The following is a 23,292-nucleotide window of genomic DNA, read 5'->3' on the forward strand; positions in this document are numbered from 1 at the left end:
AATTTACGTGGCCGCCAGCCCTCCACGTGTCCCTGGGTCACCAAACTCTCTTCCCTCAACAAAAGGATAGAAGCCCTCCCAATAGAAATCCCCCAACTCAGAAAACTAGATCACACACACGGGAAGAGAGTAATACCGACCAAAGGAAGAGGAACAGAAGGAAGAAGATGGCAAGCGAAACAGGAGGAGGGAAGGGAGGATATTGGGGGCTGGCGGCGAGGAGATGCGACTCGTGCAAGGGGTCGCCGGCGCTGCTGTTCTGCCGGGCGGACACGGCGTATCTGTGCGGCACGTGCGACGCGCGCGTGCACGGGGCGAACAAGCTGGCTTCGCGGCACGAGCGGGTGTGGATGTGCGCCGTCTGCGAGCAGGCGCCGGCGAGCGTCACGTGCAAGGCGGACGCTGCTGCGCTCTGCGTCAGCTGCGACGCCGACATCCACTCCGCTAATCCCCTCGCCCGCCGCCATGAGCGCGTCCCCGTCATCCCCTTCCTCGAGCCCGTCGCCTCCGCCCTCAAGTCCACCGCTGCGGCCGGCGGCGGCGGGGGGTTCCTATTCAAGGGCGCCGACGACTGTGATGAGGAGAACGAGGCGGAGGCCGCGTCGTGGCTCCTCCCGGACCCGATTCCCCCGAATCCTACCCTCAAAGCGGGGACGATGGAGGCGCCGGAGCTCAAAGCGGCCGACTATTTCTTCTCGGATGTGGATCCGTACCTGGATCTGGACTACGCCTCCTCGATGGACGCCCGATTCCGCCAGACAGACAGCGTCGTCCCCGTCCACGCCAAGGCGGTTGGTGGCACGCCGCCTCCGCCGCTCCTAGCGCCCGACAGCGGCGATTTCACTCGATCCAAGCCCTCCTACAGCTCCTACACGGCCCATTCCCTGAGTCACAGCGTAAGAACCCTAATAAAAACTCTCGATCTTCACGATTTTGGAATTAATTCACGATCTCTTGCCTGTTTCTGAAATTGCTGGAATCGGAGCAGGTGTCGTCGTCGGAAGTGGGGGTGGTGCCGGACGGGAGCTGCGGCGGTGGCGTGGGGGCGATGGCGGACGTGACGAATCCGTACGGCGGTGCGGGGAGGGCGGGGAACCCGGCGGCACAGATGGACCGGGAGGCGCGGGTGATGAGGTACCGGGAGAAGCGGAAGAACCGGCGGTTCGACAAGACGATCCGGTACGCGTCGCGGAAGGCCTACGCGGAGACGCGGCCCAGGATCAAGGGGCGGTTCGCCAAGCGGTCGGAGATCGAGGCAGAGGTCGACCGTATGTACTCCGCCGCCGCCGCCGCGGTTCTCATGGTGGACCATGGTTACGGCGTCGTGCCGTCCTTCTGATATCGGGCCGAAGCCTGGAGCTTTGTGTTTTTTTTTTTTGCCCCCCCGAAGAAGTAGCCTGGAGCTCTGTTGTAAGATGTATTGATGTTTTTGGCTTTTATGTACTCTTTCTCTTGCCCTTCTCGATGCTTGACGTATATTATTGCTATGTTCTAATGGCCTTTTTTTTCCCTGATCAGCGAGAAAATTAAGTACAGTTTGGGGGGAGAGAATGGGATGCCTTTTTCTTTTTTTTAATCCTTTCTTCCCTTTTCTTTTAAACTTTATTCCGGGAGGCCTTTTGGCTTTTGAGATCAATTGCTCGAAGGCCATTGGTGGTTGGTTCCCTTCTCCGTTCTTTGAGCTCAGGAATGGATGAGTGTTGAGTGGACGTGACGACTTGGGCTTTAAGATTCGTGTTCGTGTCGTTTATGGTGCGGTCAAGTCTATTCCTTGCTGACACTGGAAAGTCTTCATAGATTGACACGAATCTAAAGGCTGCGGTGAACGAACGATTGTGCTGCAAGTCTGCAACCGGAAACTTGAACGAAGGGAATGGATTCTAAGGAATATAATTGGAGGCGAGGTTCTGCAAAAGTTACCGATACGCCATTTATGTCTTATATTCTCGAAGTGAATAGTTTGGGTGCTGTAGTGTGTTAATGAACTCTTTTTTTTTATTATTTTTGTTGAATCTGTCGCCATTTATGTCTTATGTTCTCGAAGTGAATAGTTTGGGTGCTGTAGTGTGTTAATGAATTTTTTTTTTTTTTTTTTTCAATCTGTTGTTTTAATATGACGTATGGTGTCAAGGGGACACAAATGTGCAGAGCTAAATCTTAACCTATTTCATCTCATTTGAAAATTGAGGTTACTATTACTCTGCTAATCTTGAGACTGGATTTGGCTTTTGGCTTCTACATTGTATGTTTTTTTTTTGAAGTTAAGCAGAAGGTAGCTGGAAGCAACCCCGTTTTATTAGACAAGAAGAAGATTACAGAGGGAGGAATTTACACACCCATTCCCACAACAATCCATCGGGAAGGACACAGACGATAGAAATCAAGAAATAAAAAAGGTCACACACGGCAGGCACCAGGATTATTAGCTTCTTGAGCCAGAGAGAGTCTTCAACCTGTCCCACAGTGTCAAATGATCATCTTCATTCTTTGGAGAACAGAGATTGAGCCTTTCGTATAACAGAATACTGGGGAATACCGATCGATCCCGCTCGTGTCGACTGATAATCGGACATACATGACCGACCGACCGACCGATCGTCGGATGCCGTTACCGACCGATCGACGGCTCTCTACCGACCGAGGATATGTCGGTCGGGTAGATCTTTTCCGCTCTCCCGACCAACCGCACCAGGGGGTCCGATGTCCGACTCCCGCGACATGCCCGACCGATAGTCGGAGGGGTCCGAATCTCCATCCGACGCCCCTAAGCTGGCCGCCGACCTAGGGTCGGTCGGCTCCTCCAATCGCCGTACTACTGCCAGAGATTGTCAGTCCTAACAACAGCATGCGGCACTGCCGCCTAGGGGCATTATCCCACCTAGGGTATGGGTCAACCCTAGAGATTTGACAGTCCCACGGTGATTTGATACCTTTACGGTGACTCTGACAGTCTACAATGAGTTGACAATTCTTCAATTGTCCGCGCCATTAATGACGGCGCCATACCACGCTCCACTATATATATCGGGGAAGGCAACAGTACTAGAGGCCCTTTCGAAACTCTTGGGCTTGCTCCCTCTCTCTCTCTTTCCCTCTCTCGCTGAGCTCCTTGTTTTCTTTTCACTGTTGCCTAGTCTCCTCTCTGACTTGACTGTCGGAGGGTCCCCGCCGGAGCCGCCTCCGGTCAGTGCAGACTTTCTTTTGCAGGCGCTCGTTCCCGACGATCAGGAGACGAGGGGATTGGCCGCAACAGATTGGCGCGCCAGGTAGGGGCAGCGAAGCAACGCTCATAGTGACAAGTTAGTGCTTCATCGACAGCACAGGGGATCATAACCCCCACGGAATCCTAGATGACAAAGACAAGAGCTCAGCGATCGAGGGTCACTGGATCGGCGAGGCGCTCTTCCCGTCGGGAAGAGGCCTCTCCTCCACCCTCCGCGACGGAACCCAGCTCTCCGCATCCCGCGGTGACCACGGAGGTGCAGATCACGGCGATCGTACGGTAGATGACCGTGCTGACGGACGCGGTCAAAAGCCTTCAGCAACAGCCGGTCCAGCTGCCGCCATCATCGGTCGGGCAACCGGCGGCACGTCCGATGCCCTCCAGGAGCAGCCGCCGACGCCCGCGTCGATCTCCGTCGCCTTCACAGGAGCGCCTGCCACAGCGCTCCCACAGAGAGGAGTAGGGGCGGCCGCGGCGCGATGCCCATCGGTCCCAACAGCATTCTCCCTCCCAGCTGGAACGAGCGAGGAAGGAGAATCGACCGCGAACGCCGTCCGCCTCTCTCTCGGACTCTTCCGGAGACTCCACTCCTGGGGTCTCCCAGCACCGACGGACAGACGACTACGAACGCAGGTTCGAGGAAATCGACCGTCGGCTCGCGCAGTTGCAGGTGGACGGGCAAAAGTCTTCAAACGATGTCGACTTCCAGACCGTCCAACCTCTCTCCCGACTCATCCTCGACGAACCGATCTCCGGTCGGTTCAAGATGCCGCACGTGGAGCCTTACGACGGCTCCACCGACCCAATCGACCACCTAGAGAGCTACAAAGCTCTCATGACGATTCAAGGGGCAACCGACGCTCTCTTTTGCATCGGCTTCCCCGCCACGCTTCGCAAGGCTGCCAGGGCCTGGTACTCCAATCTTCGATCGGGAAGTATCCACTCCTTCGGGTAGCTCGAGCACTCTTTCGTGGCTCACTTCAGCACCAGCCGGAAGCCGCCGCGAACGTCGGACAGCCTTTTCTCCCTCAAACAGGAAGAAAACGATACGCTCCGACACTTCGTGACGCGATTCAACGTGGCCACGCTTGAGGTCCGGGACCTTAACGAAGACATGGCCATCTCGGCCATGAAGTGGGGGCTGAGGGCATCCCGATTCACTTACTCCCTGGACAAGACCCTCCCCCGGACGTATGCTGAATTGTTGGAGCGCGCGTACAAGTACATGCGCGCGGACGAAGGAGCCTCCGACCGGTACTTGACCGAATTCAAGGGCCCGAAGGAGAAGCGAAGAAAGGGTCATGACCCCGTCAAACCTAGCAGGGCCCCGACCGACGGTCGAGTCTCGGCCCCGCGACGAAACCAGAAGTCGTCCCGACAGCAGACTCCAAGGCCGACATGCCCCAGGTATGACTCCTACACTCCTCTCTCTGCTCTCCGTGCGCAGATTTTGATGAAAATCGAGGGGGAAGAATACCTGCGACGGCCTCTGCCTCTGAAGGCAAAAGGCCTCGACCGACGGAAGTACTGTCGATTCCACCGGGGCCACGGCCACAATACCGAGCAATGCATCCAGCTTAAGGATGAGATCGAAGCTCTCATCCACCGAGGGTATCTCGATAAATTTTGGAGGAACCCGCCGACTCAACCAGTCGCCGATCGACGACCCCAACCGACTGAAGAAGCGACGACTAATCAGCAACGGTCGAGGTCATCAATATGATTTCCAAACGACTTGGCCCGGGGACGTCTGCTGCAGGGGAGCCGACGAAGAGGCTGCGCCCGGACGACGCAATTACCTTTACGGAAGAAGATGTTCGGGGCATCCAAACTCCCCACGACGACACTGTTATTGTCTCGGCGACAATAGCGAACTACGATGTAAAAAGAATTTTTGTAGATAATGGAAGTTCAACGAACGTTTTGTTTTACTCGGCCTTCTCCCGGATGCGACTATCAACAGACCGACTCAAGAGGGTTCCTACGCCCTTGATAGGCTTCGCCAGGGACGCCATCGCGACGGAAGGAGAAATTACCCTGCCCGTGACAGTCGGCACCGAACCATGATAAAGCACGGTCCATTTGACTTTTGCGGTCGTCCAAGTGCCCTCGGCCTATAACGCCATACTTGGAAGATCCGGACTAAACGCCCTCAAGGCGATTGTCTCGACGTACCATCTCTTGGTTCGGTTTCCGACCAAAAATGGAGTCGGGGAGATGCGCGGAGACCAACAGCTTGCTCGCTGATGCTTCCAGATCTCCGCTCAAAGCGACGAGTTGAGGGGCTCTTTGACGATCGACAAACTAGACCAACGGGAGGAGGAAGAACGGGGCTCGCCGGTCGAACAGCTCGTGTCAATCCCGATAGCGAAAAGCCCTGACCGAAAGGTATGGGTCGGGTCTCAACTATCCGACCCAGAACGACAACGGTTGGCGGAGCTGCTGAAGGCCAACGCCGACATATTTGCTTGGTCAGCGACGGATATGTCGGGCATCCCCCCGGAGACAATAACGCACCGACTCAACATCGACCCGACGATGAGGCCGGTGAGGCAGAAGAAAAGGTCTTTTGCTCCCGAAAGACAGAAGGTCATCGACGAAGAAGTGGACAAGCTACTCGAGGCGGGCTTCATCAGAGAAGCTACATATCCCGATTGGCTCACCAATGTTGTCATGGTCAAGAAAGCCAACAGAAAGTGGAGGATTTGTATCGACTACACCGACTTGAATCGGGCATATCCGAAAGACAGCTTTCCACTTCCAAAGATCGACCAGCTGGTGGATGCGACGTCCGAATTTCGACTGCTCAGCTTCATGGATGCCTTCATCGGGTACAATGAGATCCGGATGGTGCCCGAAGACGAGGAGCACACTGCCTTCGTGACCCCCAAGGGCCTCTACTGCTACTGAGTAATGCCCTTCGGGCAGAAGAATGCCGGCGCCACCTACCAACGACTTGTCAATAAGGTCTTCAAAGACCAGATCGGACGCAATATGGAAGTATACGTGGACGACATGCTGGTAAAAAGTGCGCAGACTGCAGATCATGTTCGAGACCTCGAAGAGGCTTTTCGCACTCTACGACAACATCGAATGAAGCTGAATCTGACTAAGTGCGCTTTTGGAGTGACCTCGGGGAAGTTTCTCGGGTTCCTCATTTTCCAACGAGGAATCGAGGCTAACCCTGAGAAAATAAAGGCAATCATCGACATGCGCCATCCGAACACCAAGAAAGAGGTCCAGCAGCTGAACGGAAAGATCGTCGCTCTCAGCTGGTTCATCTCTCGATCGACTGAAAGGTGCCTCCCGTTCTTCAAAACTCTGAAGCAGGCGAAGGGCTTCTCTTGGTCGGATGAGTGCCAATGGGCCTTCGAGGATCTGAAGAGGTATTTGGCTTCCCCGCCGTTGCTTGTGAAGCCGGGGGTCGGGGAGACATTGTATCTCTATTTGGCCACTTCCCCCGAGGCGGTCAGTTCGGTGCTCGTCAGAGAAAATGAGAGCCGAACTCATCAACCAATCTACTATACCAGCAAAGTGCTCCACAGCGCTGAAGCTCGATATTCGGAGACAGAAAAGATGATTTTCGTCCTGACCGTCTCCGCACAGCGACTCCGTCCATACTTCCAGGCGCATGCCATTGTGGTCCTCACCAACCAGCCCCCGAGGGCGATACTGCGCCGACCCGACACATCGGGACGACTGGCAAAGTGGACGATGAAGCTCAGCGAGTTCGATATACAGTACCAACTGCGACCTGCCTTAAAGGCCCAGGTCCTGGCCGACTTCATCGCAGAATGCCCGACGACCGACAAAGGGTCGGAAGACGTGGACCCCGGACGAGACGCGGTCTCCAAGCCTAACCCGGTCTCCACCTGGGTACTGCACATCGACGGAGCTTCAAACGCTCAAGGGAGCGGGGCTGGGTTCCTGCTCACCAACTCGGATGGGGTAGTCACCGAGTATGCCCTCCGATTCGACTTCAAAGCCTCCAATAACCAAGCCGAGTATGAAGCGCTCCTCGCCGGCTTGAGGATGGCAAGGGAACTTGAGATCGACAGCCTCCGGGCATTCTCCGACTCTCAGCTGATCGTGGGGCAGGTCAAAGGCGAATTCAAGGCGCGAGATCCAGCCATGGCAAAATATCTTCAGAAAGTGAAGGATCTCGTGACGCGCCTCGGGTATTTTGAAATTTCTCACATCCCTAGGTCGGAGAACGCCCGGGCCGACGCACTCTCCAGACTGGCGACCTCGGCTTTCAATTCTTTGGGCCGGACGTTTGTGGAGAATCTCGAGCAGTCGAGCATCGACAAGGTCGAGGAGGTGCTACAACTGACAGCTAAACCAAGCTGGATGGATCCGATTGTTCGGTACCTAACCGACGGGATCAGCCCTGAAGATCTCACGGAGGCCAGGCGGCTCCGGTGGTCGGCCTCCCAATATATGATCATGGATGGCCGACTCTACAAAAGGTCGTTCTCCCTTCCCTTGCTCAGGTGCTTGGGACCGACCGACGTAGATTACGCACTTAGAGAACTGCACGAAGGAATCTGCGGGAGTCACTTGGGGGGCAAATCCTTAGCCTACAAGGTCCTGCGGCAGGGTTACTACTGGCCCACCATGAGGAAGGATGCAGCTGAGTTGGTCCGAAAGTACGAACTGTGCCAGAAGTACGCCAACATACAACACCGACCAGCCAGCCAAATCACTCCTATTGCTGTCCCATGGCCCTTTGCTCAACGGGGGGTCGATATCCTTGGTCCTTTCCCTCCAGCATCGGGCCAAAAGAAGTTCATAGTCATTGCTATCGACTACTTCACCAAGTGGGTGGAGGCCGAGCCCTTGGCGCAGATTACCGAGCGCAAGATGGAGGACTTCGTTCAGAAGTCCATCATCTTCAGGTTCGGATTGCCGCATACCATTATCATCGACAATGGGCGATAATTCGACAACCAAGACTTCAGAGACTTCTGTGCGAGGTTTCACATCACGCACCGACTGACTTCAGTCGGGCATCCACAGTCCAATGGCGAAGTCGAGGTGACCAACCGGACCATACTACACGGGCTCAAAACCCGACTGAATGAAGCCAAAGGCCTCTGGGTCGACGAATTGAGCTCCGTTCTGTGGGCTTACCGAACGACCCCTCGCGTTCTGACCGGAGAGTTGCCTTTCAATTTGGCCTATGGAACGGAGGCAATGATACCGCTCGAGATCGGGCTGCCATCAACTAGGGTCGAGCAGTATCAAGAGCCGAACAACTCTGATTGTCGGAGAGCAGACCTAGACCTCCTCCCCGAACTACGAAACAAGGCTCAACTTCGCATGGCTTCATACCGACAGAGAGTAGCCCGATATTACAACGCCAAGGTCAAGCCAAAGCTTTTCAGGCCTGGGGACTTAGTCCTGAGAAAGGCAGAAGTCTCGAAGCCCCTGGATCAAGGGAAGCTGGCTCCGAATTGGGAAGGGCCCTACACGGTGGCGGACACCTACGAGCCAAGGGCTTACCGACTGGAAACTCTGGAAGGGAAACCGATTCCCCGGACCTAGAATGCTGACAACCTGAAGTTGTATCACCAATGAACTTTGTACCTGTTCATTTGGAATACAAATTCAGTTTCAAATTTCGGAGTCTTAACTCTTCGACTGATGATCGGCGCTCACCAAGAAGGTCGAGTCCCGACGTCCCAACTCGAACTTAGTGTCCGCATGGAACCGACGGCCCGACCGTCGATGATGTATCGGGCGCTCACAATGGCCGAACCGTCCACGACAACGGGAGTTAACACTCCTTCTACGATCAGAATTTTGGACCAAACGATCGGCTGACGTGCCGACGGAGCCCCAACCAAGGAAAGGCAAAACGCCTGCGCGACCGCCGTCGCGACTTACCGACTGAGCTACGGTCAGTCGAAGGATATTCGGCTTACCACCGTCTATCACACGAAGCGACCACCGTCGCATTCATAACTCACTGACCGAGCTACGGCCGGCCGGAAGATATTCGGCTTACTACCGTATATCACGTAGCGCAGCGTAAGTACCCGGCATTAGGGTATCGAGATCCGACTTATCATCGCTCCCGCGACTAAATGCGTCGAACGACATCCGACTGAATGTGTCGAAAGAGGTCCGACTGCCAAGTCTTATCCGACGGTCGATCGGCTTTCGGCTCGATGAGTACGCCCGACTCGCAGCCGGGCGAAGGACGTCCGACTCGCAGCCGGGTAAAGGACGACCGACTCACAGCCGGACGGAGGATGCCCGACTTAAGCCCCCGACCATCAAAAGACCGATCCAAAGTCGGGACTTGTTCTACCTTCATGGCGGCACGAATTACCGAACGTCCTAACTGATCTATGTGGGTTAGCGACTTACGTGTTCAAATGCATTTCGCAATACATGAAAAAAAGAAAGACATGCAGAAGGAAAAAGTTCAAGTTCAAAAAACTTTGACTTTGATTTCATTGAAAATCAAAATAAGCTTACAAAGTTGGGCCAAAGCCCGGATACAAGCCGGAGCAAAAGGAAAAATAAAAATAGAAAACCGACTAGTCCTCAGAGTCGGCCTCCTCCACTGGATAATGACGGGGGACGGTCGGCGAACTCGCTATGACTTCAGCTGTCGGGGCCGCCCGATCTTCGGTAGCTCGCTCTGCGTCTTCTTCAGCTTTCGCCCTGGTGGTGAGGCCTCCCGATACTGGGTCGGCCGTCTCCTCCGCAGCTGGGGCCTCTGACTCTGGCAGAACAATGCTGCTGAGATCAAGCTCCGGGTACAAGCTTCGAACGGCTTCCCGAGCATCCTCGTACCCGACCCGGTATGAAAAGAAGCCGCTCTCCAGAAGTTCTTCTTGGTACTCTTCTGAGTCACGGAAGTCTTCGACGACCCGACCCATGGCCTCCTTCGTCGACTCCGCTTCTGCCCTCGCGACGTCTGCGTCGGCCTGGGCGACGGACAGGCCTTCCTCGGCCTTAGCAAGATTTTCGAGACTCACTCGGAGCTGCTCGCGGTCGGCCTCTAGCTCCTTGGCAAAGCTGTCCCGCTCGTGTCGAAGCCGACGGACGGTCCGGAACTTCTTCTTCGCGTCATCCCGAATCGACTGCAGCTCCGACTCCGACGTCGCCAAGGCTCCCTTGAGTCGGGAGACCTCCTCCGAAAGTCAGGAGACCTCCCCCTCGAGTCGGCCCTTCCATTCGACCGACTGCTGCAGCTGGTCGACCAAGACAACCTTGTCGGCTTCAACGGCCGCGACTTTGTCTCTCCAAGCTGCGCGCATGTCGCCGAACTTCCGGTATCCGGCCTCTAGCTCGGATATGTTGTAAACCAGCTGCACAAAACAAAACCGACTGTCAGGAGGCCGAGCCTACGGAAACCACGTTGGAAACAAAGGAAAGAGGGACTTACCCAGATCATCATCGGGTAGAACGAAGACAGCATGTCGGAGACACGCTGGTTCTTCATCGCCTCGATGTCGGTGGGAAGGAGGAGCACCTGGCACAGCCTCCTGGCCAAGTCGTGGTTGGCCAGGCCCGATGCACCTTCGGGGAGTGGGAAGTCGGTCGATCCTCCACCGTCGGCCGACCGTCCTTCGTCCCCCAACGCCATAGGGGCCTTCCCTCGGCCGGACGCCCAGGCCCTGACGTCGGAGATGGACAGCAAGCTTGAGCCCGATCGAGTCTCGACCGACGGCACGACAGCAGCGGGCGCAGGTCGCTCGGGCTCGTGTGCCTCCTCCCGATCCTCCTCCGTCGGTCGAGCAGTCGGTGCGCCATCGATCGACTCATCGGCCGCCCTTCTTTCGGGCGAGGTAGCGCCCTCGCCCGACGGTCCCTCGGATGGGACTTCGACGAGCACTGTCGGTGCCGACAGTGCGATGACGGGCTCCGCCCCCAACCCCGTCGGTTCGCTCGGCGGAGCTACGTGGGGCCTCTTGGGAGGCTACGACGGCCCGGCCCCTTGCGCCGACCTATTTCGAACGGTGTACTGACGTACGTCGGCTGCCGTCGGTCTTGATCTTGGCGGCATATCTGCAAGCAACGACAGACGGTCAGCACCATAAAGAAAAAACAAAAAGAAGAAAAAGGGCAAGAAAAAAGAAAAACCGACCTAAGCGAGGGACCGGGCTGAGGCCGGCGTCGTACAGGGCCTGCTCGGTGACGAGCTCCCTCTGCTTCGGCACCGAGATGTCCTTTAGCCAGTGGAAGTCTTCCCGATCCTCGGCTTCCACCCGACTATTCTTGTTCGGTTCGGTTCGGAGATTCCCCCAACGGGCAGGGAACCCCCAGGGAGCGGAAGAGAATGCGAAGAAGAACTGGTTCTTCCATCCATGAATGGACGACGGAAGACCAGTGATGAAAGAAAGCCCCTTCCGAGGATTGAAGTACCACCACCCTCGGGCTTTAGGGTGGGGTCGGAGGACGAAAAAAGCTCAGAAGAGGGAGATCCGAGGATCAGTCGGCAAAAGCCGACACAGAAGAGCAAAACTGACTATTAGCCGAACTGAGTTCGGCGCGAGTTGTGCTGGGCACAGCCCGTAATAGTCAAGAATGTTTCGGACAAACTCCGAGATCGGGAAACGAAGGCCGGCCCGGAGGTCCTCTACATAGAAGGCCACCTGACCCTCAGGCGGGCTGTTAACCCGACCGTTGGCACCAGAGGCGAATAGCCGAAACTGCTCCGGGATGCAATATTGCTCCCGGAGCCGATCGACGTCCGGCTCCGAAAGTGAAGAAACCTCCACCTCCGGGGTCGACCGAGGGTCGTCAGTCGGCTCTCCCGACCGACTGCCTCGTGGAGATGTTCTAGCCATGGACTGGAACAAAAGACAAGGAAATGAAGAAGAAGGCAGAGAGGAGGAGACGGTGAAGATGATGATGGCCCCCAGAAGAAGAAGAGGGAGCTCCTAAGAAGAAAGGAAGCAGAGAAGAATACCTGGAATGAGGGATTATGCGGGCAGAGTCTCGACAGCAAAGTAATGGAGGGGTAAAAACTGAATATGGGCGATCCTGTATATATAGTACCTCCCGACGGTCGAGATGAAGGCACGACCAATGAGAAGTCTCCAGATCTCACCACGTGGTGTCATCCGGTCCGTCCGTCGGCCCGACGGTTCGGCACACCCATCTTCAGATCGAGCCACGTCACCTCAATCCGCTCCAACGAATCCGTCCCAATGGCCACGTGCCACGTGGCACAGAGGCCGTGACGTTTCGTATCCCCGAAGGGGCGGCGGAAACGGTGATTTCTCTTCCCGATGGGATAAGACGTCTAACACCTACAAGATGTCCAACACCGACATGACACCTGGCACCGACAGGACGTCTGACGCCAATGGGACAGGACGTCCGACACCGACATAACATCTCACACCGACTGGACATCTGACGCCAGCGAATCGCCTGGTATTCATGAGACGCCTGACATCATATCAACCCACGGTACGGTCGGAACTTGATACATAGAGGATCCACTCCTTTTCGCCCGACGCTATTGCCCAAACGAAGACAACGGCCAGCGCGCCGTCCGACTCAGGAGTGGAGAGGGGCAACTTTGGGGAATACCGACCGACCCCGCTCGTGCCGACTGATAATCGGGCATACACGACCGACCGACCGACCGATCGTCGGATGCCGTTACCGACCGATCGATGGCTCTCTACCGACCGAGGATATGTCGGTCGGACAGACCTTTTCCGCTCTCCCGACCGACCGCACCAGGGGGTCCGATGCCCGACTCCCGCGACGTGCCCGACCGACCGTCGGAGGGATCCGAATCTCCACCCGATGCCCCTCAGCTGGCCGCCGATCTAGGGTCGGTCGGCTCCTCCAATCGTCGTACTACTGCTAGAGATTGTCAGTCCTGACAACAGCATGCGGCACTGCCGCCTAGGGGCATTATCCCACCTAGGGTATGGGTCAACCCTAGAGATTTGACAACCCCACGGTGATTTGACACCTTTACGGCGACTCTGACAGTCTATAGTGAGTTGACAATTCTTCAATTGTCCGCGCCATTAATGACGGCGCCATACCACGCTCCACTATATATATCGGGGAAGGCAACAGTGCTAAAGGCCCTTTCGAAACTCTTGGGCTTGCTCCCTCTCTCTCTTTCCCTCTCTCGCTGAGCTCCTTGTTTTCTTTTCACTGTTGCCTAGTCTCCTCTCTGACTTGACCGTCGGAGGGTCCCCGCCGGAGCCACCTCCGATCAGTGCGGATTTTTTTTTGCAGGCACTCGTTCCCGACGATCAGACGACGAGGGGATTGGCCGCAACACAGAATAAGTCAATTTGTTCTTGTTCAGAAATATCCGTGCATTTCTTTCTCTCCAAATTAACCAACAAATAGCAGCCAACAATCGATTCCCTGCCCTGTTGCATAATCTTTTCTTATTGTTCTTCATCCACACCGTCCAAAGATGATTGAAGCTGGAGGTTCTGCCTCTCAACTTGATCTGAACCTTAATGGCATTCCACGGACTCCTAGCAAAGGAACATCTAAAGAATAAACGGTTCCCGGATTCCACATTAGATTCACAAAGCACACATCCTAAGCTAATGTTCCTACAATGTATGTTGGTTGACGTTTGTGATGCAATCACGGCATCGGGCACAGTTTATCGGGTGACTTTAAGTGGGGTGAGGGATGCTGGAGGCATAAGAAAGATCTATACTTTTTATCTTCCTAAAAGCTACATGTTCTTTGCACCCTCTCTCTTTCCATTTTCTTTTCTAGCTTTTCTCCATGACGTGCATACAATGGTACAAACGTTGCTTCTATCGATGCCCCAAAGTGCCTTATCACTGTTTTGGATCAGATAATAGGACATAAAGTTGGAGCATCTTGGTCGTCTTTAAATTTGGGCCATTTGGATTTGCAGCATATCTTTGTGCTGAAGAATGGATACAGCTTTTATTCCTTTAAATCGATTATATGCCTTAGAGTCTTTGATTTGCTTCTTTGGTAGCACCAAATTTTTTTTGAGAAAATTGATGCCACGAAAGTTCTTCCTCATATAAGTTTGGCTACCTGATATGATACATAGCTTTAGCCACCTTCAAAGTTCGTCATGGGTGATGGATCTGCATTTCACTTCGAGGGTTGACGTCTTACGTTAGTGCAGCCAAGGGTAGCGGATGGAATATTCTGTCACAAAATCGTAACACATGGCATTGAAACAGATAGAAATAAAAACTTTGACAGGCATGTGTATCACCATAATTTAGAAACACCAAACAACATCACGTAGTTACAAGTCAAGCTTGCTCATTCCTAACCAAGTGCCAAAAAAGCAAAAAAGGAACAAAATAAAACAATTAAAAAACAAGAAAACCAACTCCAGGCCAACCATCAATTTATGACCAGATGGCTAGTGGGGATGATGGAAGTCTGTACCCAAACTCCAGTCATCCATCTCATCAATCTGGCTTTCAGGCATCCACCAGCTCTGTACTACTTCGAGGTCATCGCGGTCTGTTAGGAGCTGTAGCACCTGAATGCAATACTCAAAACTAAGTTCTTCATACGCTTAAAAACAATCTTTAGCGACTTTAATATTCAAAACAAAATTAAGCAGTTATTCTATTTTTTCAGACAAACGACGGTACTCTATTAATCTTATATTTCAGGATTCCACATTTCTGCGGAAATTATAAGTTCAGTATTAATTTCTATTAGATAAGGAAAATTTAAACAAATATGATGATAAAAACGAGTAAACTGTTGTTGAAGATAACTTCACTTTGCACTTAAGGCAGGCAATTTTCTAGTCATAAACAAATAATCAGTCCTGTAATTTTTTATATCATGGGTTTAAGGCAAATTTCTCTACATTCTAATTGAGTACTAAGGCTTACAAGATAAAATTTCTAATGGGGGGAAGGGGTGTTTATAGAAACAGAAGACAGTAAGACACAATTCTTTTGGGCTTTGTTTTCTAAATGAATAGTAGAATTCTCAACAAACATGAGATTTACCTCACTCATCGAAGGACGCCATATAGATGTCTGTCTCACGCAATAGGAGGCAGTAAGCACTAATCTCTGCAACTGACCCATGTCATATTTGCCTTCAAGCTTTGGGTCAGCTAGTTCAGCTATTTTCCCAGACTCTATGAGTGGCTTGGCCTGTACAAAATTGAATTTATCAGCAAGACAGCAACCGATTGACTTAGAATAACAGTAACACTGGACAAATTATATATATATATATTATCTCACCCAAAGGAGCAGGCTCGGCTTTGATGAGTCCACAGGCCTCCTGCCAGTAACAATCTCCAATAGCAGAACCCCAAAGGCAAAAACGTCAGTCTTCTCATCAACAATGCCATGCATGAAGTACTCTGGCGCCAAATACCTGCTTGCGTTTCAGAAACATGGTTCAATTTTTGAAATGTTTTATTGATCCATTTTAGTACTCTGTGTTACATTGCCTAAGCTCATAGTCAGACTAATGGATTTATAGAAGACTCGAGATAGTGATTTAATGATGACACGGCTCATTGTTTGAGGTTTACTTGTTTGTAATAGTTGCCTTTGATGCTTCATTCAGTTATTAGAGCTTTTCCATTCTGTGTCTCATAAATTTGTTCAATGTAAAAGCTATTGATTATTTACCCAAAAGTGCCCTCTATTGGGATGATATAGTGATGAGTCCATTGTTTTGGAAGCCATTTTGCCAGTCCAAAATCTGAAATCTGTAAGAAGAAACTCCTGATCAAGCCAAGAACCATAACATATATATGTACACGTGCACACACTGCTAATTCTAATTCAGACTGAACTAGGACCTTTACCTGGGGTTCAAAGTCTGGTCCAAGAAGAACATTGGAGGCCTTTATATCACGGTGAATAATTCGGCGCCTGCAGCATCTGTGCAGGTAGTGCAGGCCTCTAGCAATCCCTATTGCTATCTTATATCTCACCGACCACTCGAGAAACTTGCCATTTTTACCTGAAACGTGTTATAGAAACTTTGTTTACCTTGACTTTGAAGAGCAATGGGAAAAAGAGAATGGGTGAATCCTCACCATGCAAAGCTGATGCCAAGCTTCCATTTGGAGAGAAATCAAAGATCAAATGAAGTCCATTCTCAATGCAGCAGCCTATAAGGAAGGCTGTGTTTGGATGGGACACATGCCCAATTATGCCTAGTTCTGTAAGGAATTCTCTCTCTTTTTTCTCACTGGTGTTGCCTTTAGCTAATCTCTTCACTGCCACACTTTGGCCGTTTTGGAGGTCTCCTCTGAATACTTCTGCATATCCTCCTCTACCAACCATATTGTCTGATTTCCAAAAAATAATAGATAAGCTATGTAAAACACTATATTAATTGATGCAAAATTCGGTAGGAGGCAGCCAGAGATGTAGATTCAAATTGGTTCAAAAATATACACAATTGAAGCATAGTAGAACTATATTTCATGTCTCTATAGTGAAAAATTTGTAATTAGACAAGCCTTGAAGAGAAAGAAGAAAAGAATGAAAAAGAATGTGATGTAGAATGATACACAAATAAATTATGTATGTCGTGAGAAAGTTGGTGATATTCCTACCATGATGGAAGTTATTTGTAGCACGAGAAATCTCTTCATAGCTAAAACATCTCCAAGAAGGCTTCTGGTCTTCAGTGTAGGTTGAACACACATCAGTCTCCTTTCCAACCAATTCCTCTGGTGAACGAAAGAAAGGAAAAAATAGCTTGACAAAAGACAGGCGCCTCCTAATGTTCGTGTGAATGCGACTCCTATTCTTATTGCGAGAGGGACTCAAGCACTCCTCTGGGGCAGGGTTCTGTCCCTCAGGTCCATCAAGAACAGCTTTTGGTGAGCTCTTCTCGCAGATACTTTCACAGGATGAATGCCTCTTTTCTTTCTTGGAATTTGACTCAAAAAACTTCTGCAGAGGTGACAGGGCCTTGCCAACATGGATGTTTTTGGTATTCCATGTCGAGCTCAAAGATCGGTTTCCTGTGGTAGATTGATAAAATTCAATGTTTGATGATGGAAAACACCAAACCTGATTCAGAACAAAAGAGTACCTTCACATGTTAGGGACTCCAAAGCAGTGTCATTTTGAGGCAGACCTTGTTTTCCAACAGCAATAACCGAGCAGCCTTCAGGAGCATACTTGAAGCAATACTTCATGATTTCAAATGAATTTCTAATGCATAATTAGAGTAAATCCATGAGAATATAGTTAACAAACTGAGAAACTGATGCCAAAGAAAAAAAAAGGTCAGAAAAAGGAGGAAGTTAGCACCCCACTTGATAGCTTGCATCATAATTTATCCATTACAAAAAATGTGAAATGAGAAGAATGAAACCAGCTTATCTAGGTGTAGGTGGCAGTAGCCTTACCTCTGAGATGAATTCCTTGAGCCACCAACAAGAAGAAAGTTGGCTTCTATCAATGCTGCCTCATCTGTAAGGCCCCTTCCAATGCTCGAGCTGCTCCTGACTTTAGCCTCCAAATTCACCTAAGAAAATGAAGTCGTTTAACAACAATTTCACCAAATTCCACCGCATAACCTAATGAGTGATAAATCCTGCAACAGTTTTACCTGCTTAGTTTGGCAGATGTCGGTGAACTCTCCAAGCAAGGAAATTACAAAAGCTTTTGCTTGGCGAAATCTAGTCTTATCAGAGTTAATTTTCTTCTCCCCTTTCCCAACTGTTACAACCATCGAGGAACAATGAAATCAATTGAATTTGGAAATGCTATATGAAAAATAGTACTCTAATAATCAACAAAATAACTTCTAGAGTTGGCAGGACATGTCAATTTCAACCAACCGAGAACATGCAAGGCTATGATGGTGTCATTTGGATGAGCTGCATTTCCAATAGCCCATGAGAGCAGCTCACTGCTCACCCGTCCATCAAGTGAAATACCAACTAGTATTTTATCAGAAAGAACACACTCCTCTATGGAATCCATTTGTGAAGCAGAAAAATTAGAGCTGTTGCTTTCCTAGGACTGAACGAAGGACACCATGTCACTATGAAGTTTGAAATTTGTAGAGCAGAGACTTGCATGGATGGAGATGTGAAGAGGTGGGCAGTGGAGACCACAACTCGCCGACATTCAAATTGCCTTGCTTAAGAAGCATGACAGAATAAGAGTGGGAGGAACAGCACTGGAATTGTTTGCTCAGTAGATGAAGTGATGGTCTTCTCATTCCTGCATTGGCCTACACAATATAATGCGTTGGTTGGTGAGTAGTTTGGGGTGGAAGCAAAGACTGGGAGATTGATTTTATCTTGATGTTGAAGCCAAAGCATGTGGACAAGGGCGTGATGGAAAGGTCTATAAGCCACTGATTAGCCCTCGACTGTGTAAGGATTCCACTTCTCCATGGCAATGAGAGGGCTCTGGTACTCTATCGATTTGTATCACTGACGTGGCAAGAGAGATGCAAAAAGGTTGGGGATGGGAGGATTGGAGAAAAGATTTCCTCCAGGTAGGTCAATATTAAGTTTCGTTTCTCTGGGACCAAGTGATAGTTTCCAAGTGGTAATGATTACACACGACCATATATGCTAGGATTTTAGACGATGTTGAGATTTTTCGTTGTAATGGAACTTGGCATGATGGCAGTAGGCCAGGAGTGATGAAGGCCCAAATGACGTGCTTCAAAGTCACTTCTTTGAGCCAAAAAAAAAAAAAAACAATGATACGCGCATCATATCGGTCTGGGAAGCTCTTTGACATATTTTTCATTAGTAAATTTCTCCTTCACTAGAAAAGAGATATCTTAGGTGCAAGACTTTTGAAAGTGTTATAATTTATTTATTTTTTCCTTCATAGAGTATAGATTGACCGTTTTGTTTCCATTTTGCTCATATTCAGAAGTCTCAATAGGTTGCATAATTTTGCCAAAAAGAAATTTGCGTAATTTTGAAGGATTATTGGACTTAAAATTAACATAGGATCTTGAAAATCTTAGAGTAATATACCTTCACAATTTTCTTTATCATGAAAGGCCCTCGTCAAATACTTATGAAAACACTTCCTAAAGTTTTACGATGGATCCTCTACCAACCACTGAGGTAGAGCACTCTCTGTCTGGGAGCAGTTTTCAATATAATTGTCACGCCCCCGATCCGAGATTGTGAATCGAGGATCGCGGCAACCGCCGCATACTCATGAAGAACTCTCTCCATAAGCATGCAAGGCATCTCATCACGATATCAATGCATCACAGCGGAATAAATTTAAATAATTATTATTCAACTGTAATTCAAGTAATTAAATCAAATGTCTTACATCTAATAAAATTTTTGCTAAAACAATAAATCTAAGTTCAATGAAGTTGACAATGCTAAATCTCGCCTCTAAAAGCTCTGTCCCAATATTTCTTCCCACGCTCGAAATTAATTATCTGAATCTAAAAAATAGAAAGAAAAGTAATGAGCTAGACAGCCCAGTAAGTAACAAGTATCTCTACCAGATATTTCAGATATTATATAATTTTCAAGAATAATGCTGCAAATAAACATAAGAGTATATTTCATGCTGATTTAATACAAACCAAATATTTTCAAATATTCACATATAATATAATCATAAATCCGATTCGATTCAAAACACTCGTAACTCAAAAGCCTTGACTATGACCAACGTTTAACCCCCATTGGCGGGGTCCACAGAATACCAGCGCACAACCCCCACTGGCAGGATCCACAAACACCAGCGCACAACCCCCACTGGCAGGGTCCACAAATACCAGCGCACAACCCCCACTGGCAGGGTCCACTGAGTACCAACGTATAATCCCCATTGGCGGGGCCCACTGAAACATAGTTAGGCTGAGAGTATAAATTCGATCTGTATCAAAACACTTTGTATCATAATATATCATAAATATTTTTCACTAAACATATGCATAATCGATGTACCATAATATTTCAAAAGCACTTTTCTATTAAAACATAATTTCATAAATCATGCATAATTTCAGAGAATAATTATTTATTTTCAGAATAAATATGGAATATCTCGAGAAGATGATTCATTACTTACCTTTCATGGAGCACTGAATGGACAGATCGACTAATTTCTAGGAGATTCTTCCGTGCCTATTATCCAAAATTATATTTTTACATTAATTTTAATTCAAAATTAAATCTAACAAATCCCAAAATCAAAATCTCGCTTAAAATCAGACTCGTCTCTAAACTCGATCAGAATCATCAGATGAAGCCTTCCACTTCGCTAATCCTAGAGGAATAACTTTAGAGAGAGAGAGAAATCCATCAAGAGAGAGAAACAACCTAGAGAGAGAAAATTTCTAGAGAGAGAAAGTAGAGAGAGAAAGTCCAATTCCAGAGAGAGAAAGTCAGGGTTCAGACTGAAAGAAGAGAGAGAAGAGAGAGAAACTCTCTCTCTCATCATTTTTTTATTATTTATTATTATTTATTTATTTATTTGTTCATATATATATATAAATATATATATATATATATATATATATATAAATATATATATATATATATATTATTATTATTTTCTTTTCTTTTCTTTTCTTTTCCTTTTTTTTTTCTTCTTTTTCTTTTCTTTTCTTTTTCTTCTTTTTCTTCTTTTCTTTTCTTTTTCTTTTCTTCTTTTTTCTTCTTCTTCTTCTCGGCTCTTCCCGCGCTGGAACAGGGGACGGTGTCCCCTCCTTTTGCCGGGCCGTTCAGGCCACGGCCGCCACGGCGGAGGACGGCGGCAGACGGGGGGCACTCCCCCGGTCACAGAGGAACATGGCCGGCGATCGGAATCGATCGCCGGCGTCGGAAAATTCAAGGAAAAGAGACCCAAAAACAGAGTCTCTTTCCCGACTGTAGATTGGCGACACTCGTCGCCGGCAGCCTCAATCAAAAATACGAAAAGAAAGGGAAGGAAGAGAGGAAGGAAAGGAAAGCTCACCCCCGACGAGAAATCACGGCGAGAAACCAACAGTGCCCGCGGCTCTACTTCGGGAAAATCGGAGAGAAAGAGAGGGAGAAGAGGCCGATGATCGATCTCAAGAGAGAGGGGAGACCTTCTTATAGAGGGTCCTAGGATTTTGAGAGATCCTAGGACTCCTAATAGGCTTGGGTCTCGCCGGAGAAGAAGACTCCTACCGAGAGTCTTCTTCCCGATTTTTACTCTGTTTTTTTTTTTTTTCGTTTTGGGCTTTGGTCTGCTGGGCTGGGCTTGGTTGGGCTGAGTTTTGGGCTATCACATTCTTCACCCCTAAAAAGAAATTTCGTCCTCGAAATTTTTCATACCTGTCACCATTGTATTAGAAGCCTGTGGATTCTGTTGAGTGAGCGCATTCATTCTTCCCTGGTTTTTAGAAATCTGTCCACCACCCTTATGTTGTCCTTCATAAGTTCTTTGGCCAACTTGATTTTCAGTATTTAGCGGGCAGCTAGCAATTTTATGATCTTTCTGACCACATTTGAAGCAAGCACCTGTATTCCAATAGCAATCTTTGTCTGCATGATTTTTGCCACATCTTCACCCCTAAAAAGAAATTTCGTCCTCGAAATTTTTCATACATGTCACCATTGTATTAGAAGCCTGTGGATTCTGTTGAGTGAGCGCATTCATTCTTCCCTGGTTTTTAGAAATCTGTCCACCACCCTTATGTTGTCCTTCATAAGTTCTTTGGCCAACTTAATTTTCAGTATTTAGCGGGCAGCTAGCAATTTTATGATCTGTCTGACCACATTTGAAGCAAGCACCTGTATTCCAATAGCAATCTTTGTCTGCATGATTTTTGCCACATCTGGAGCACGGCTCACCATCAATCTGTTGAGTCTTATTGTCTACTGCTCCCTTAGCTGATCTTTTGATGGTTTTATTATTCTGCCCTTGTGTATCATTTGATTGTATTCTCTTTCTTTGCTTTCTTTCCCTTTCCATGCGTTCTTCATTGACTTCTCTTTCAATTATCAGTGCTTTATTTACCACATTGGCATAAGTTGTCAATTCATATGGAACCACTTATTTTCGAATCTCAGTTCTCAGTCCCATCTCAAACTTGTGAACACGTTCTTGCTCACAATCCACTAATCTCGGAGCAACTTTTGCTAACTCTGTAAATTTTGCTTCATATTCAGTCACACTCATACCCTTTTGCTTCAAATAAATAAACTCTTGTTCTTGTCATTCTACGGGGAGGCATGATAACCTTGTAGTAGTAAAATCTTATTAGATTCATTGATCTATTTGTTAGGATAGGTTTATTATGATGCTCATATTCTAACGTCCCAATATTCCTAATGTTTACCCACCTACACTCAAACTATGTCAAATTCTATGTGTCATAATTTATCCACTTATGCTCTGATACCATATTAATTGTCACGCCCCCGACCCGAGATTGTGAATCAAGGATCGCGGCAACCGCCGCATACTCATGAAGAACTCTCTCCATAAGCATGCAAGGCATCTCATCACGATATCAATGCATCACAGCGGAATAAATTCAAATAATTATTATTCAACTGTAATTCAAGTAATTAAATCAAATGTCTTACATCTAATAAAATTTTTGCTAAAACAATAAATCTAAGTTCAATGAAGTTGACAATGCTAAATCTCGCCTCTAAAAGCTCTGTCCCAATATTTCTTCCCACGCTCGAAATTAATTATCTGAATCTAAAAAATAGAAAGAAAAGTAATAAGCTAGACAGCCCAGTAAGTAACAAGTATCTCTACCAGATATTTCAGATATTATATAATTTTCAAGAATAATGCTGCAAATAAACATAAGAGTATATTTCATGCTGATTTAATACAAACCAAATATTTTCAAATATTCACATATAATATAATCATAAATCCGATTCGATTCAAAACACTCGTAACTCAACAGCCTTGACTATGACCAACGTTTAACCCCCATTGGCGGGGTCCACAGAATACCAGCGCACAACCCCCACTGGCAGGGTCCACAAACACCAGCGCACAACCCCCACTGGCAGGGTCCACAAATACTAGCGCACAACCCCCACTGGCAGGGTCCACTGAGTACCAACGTATAATCCTCATTGGCGGGGCCCACTGAAACATAGTTAGGCTGAGAACATAAATTCGATC

General features: G+C 48.8%; 2 protein-coding genes across 2 annotated transcripts; one reads left to right on the forward strand and one right to left on the reverse strand.

The window, feature by feature from the left end:
* Nucleotides 1–86: 86 nt before the first annotated feature.
* Nucleotides 87–1,487, forward strand: LOC105050356 (zinc finger protein CONSTANS-LIKE 3). The gene is made up of 2 exons (XM_010930329.4): nucleotides 87–896; nucleotides 989–1,487. Exons 1-2 carry the CDS (start codon nucleotides 168–170, stop codon nucleotides 1,337–1,339), a joined length of 1,080 nt encoding a protein of 359 aa, XP_010928631.1. The 5' UTR covers nucleotides 87–167; the 3' UTR covers nucleotides 1,340–1,487.
* Nucleotides 1,488–14,407: 12,920 nt separating this feature from the next.
* On the reverse strand, nucleotides 14,408–18,367 carry LOC105050581 (probable receptor-like serine/threonine-protein kinase At5g57670). Its single transcript, XM_010930664.4, has 11 exons — nucleotides 18,012–18,367; nucleotides 17,780–17,889; nucleotides 17,577–17,695; nucleotides 17,258–17,379; nucleotides 16,773–17,186; nucleotides 16,248–16,502; nucleotides 16,014–16,171; nucleotides 15,835–15,914; nucleotides 15,439–15,574; nucleotides 15,196–15,345; nucleotides 14,408–14,711 (listed from the first exon to the last, which is right to left on the reverse strand). The coding sequence occupies exons 1-11, from the start codon at nucleotides 18,154–18,156 to the stop codon at nucleotides 14,589–14,591; spliced, it is 1,812 nt and encodes a 603-aa protein (XP_010928966.1). The 5' UTR covers nucleotides 18,157–18,367; the 3' UTR covers nucleotides 14,408–14,588.
* Between the last annotated feature and the right edge of the window lie 4,925 nt (nucleotides 18,368–23,292).

The sequence above is a fragment of the Elaeis guineensis genome, chromosome 8 (genome assembly GCF_000442705.2).
Source record: "Elaeis guineensis isolate ETL-2024a chromosome 8, EG11, whole genome shotgun sequence".
NCBI lineage: Eukaryota > Viridiplantae > Streptophyta > Magnoliopsida > Arecales > Arecaceae > Elaeis > Elaeis guineensis.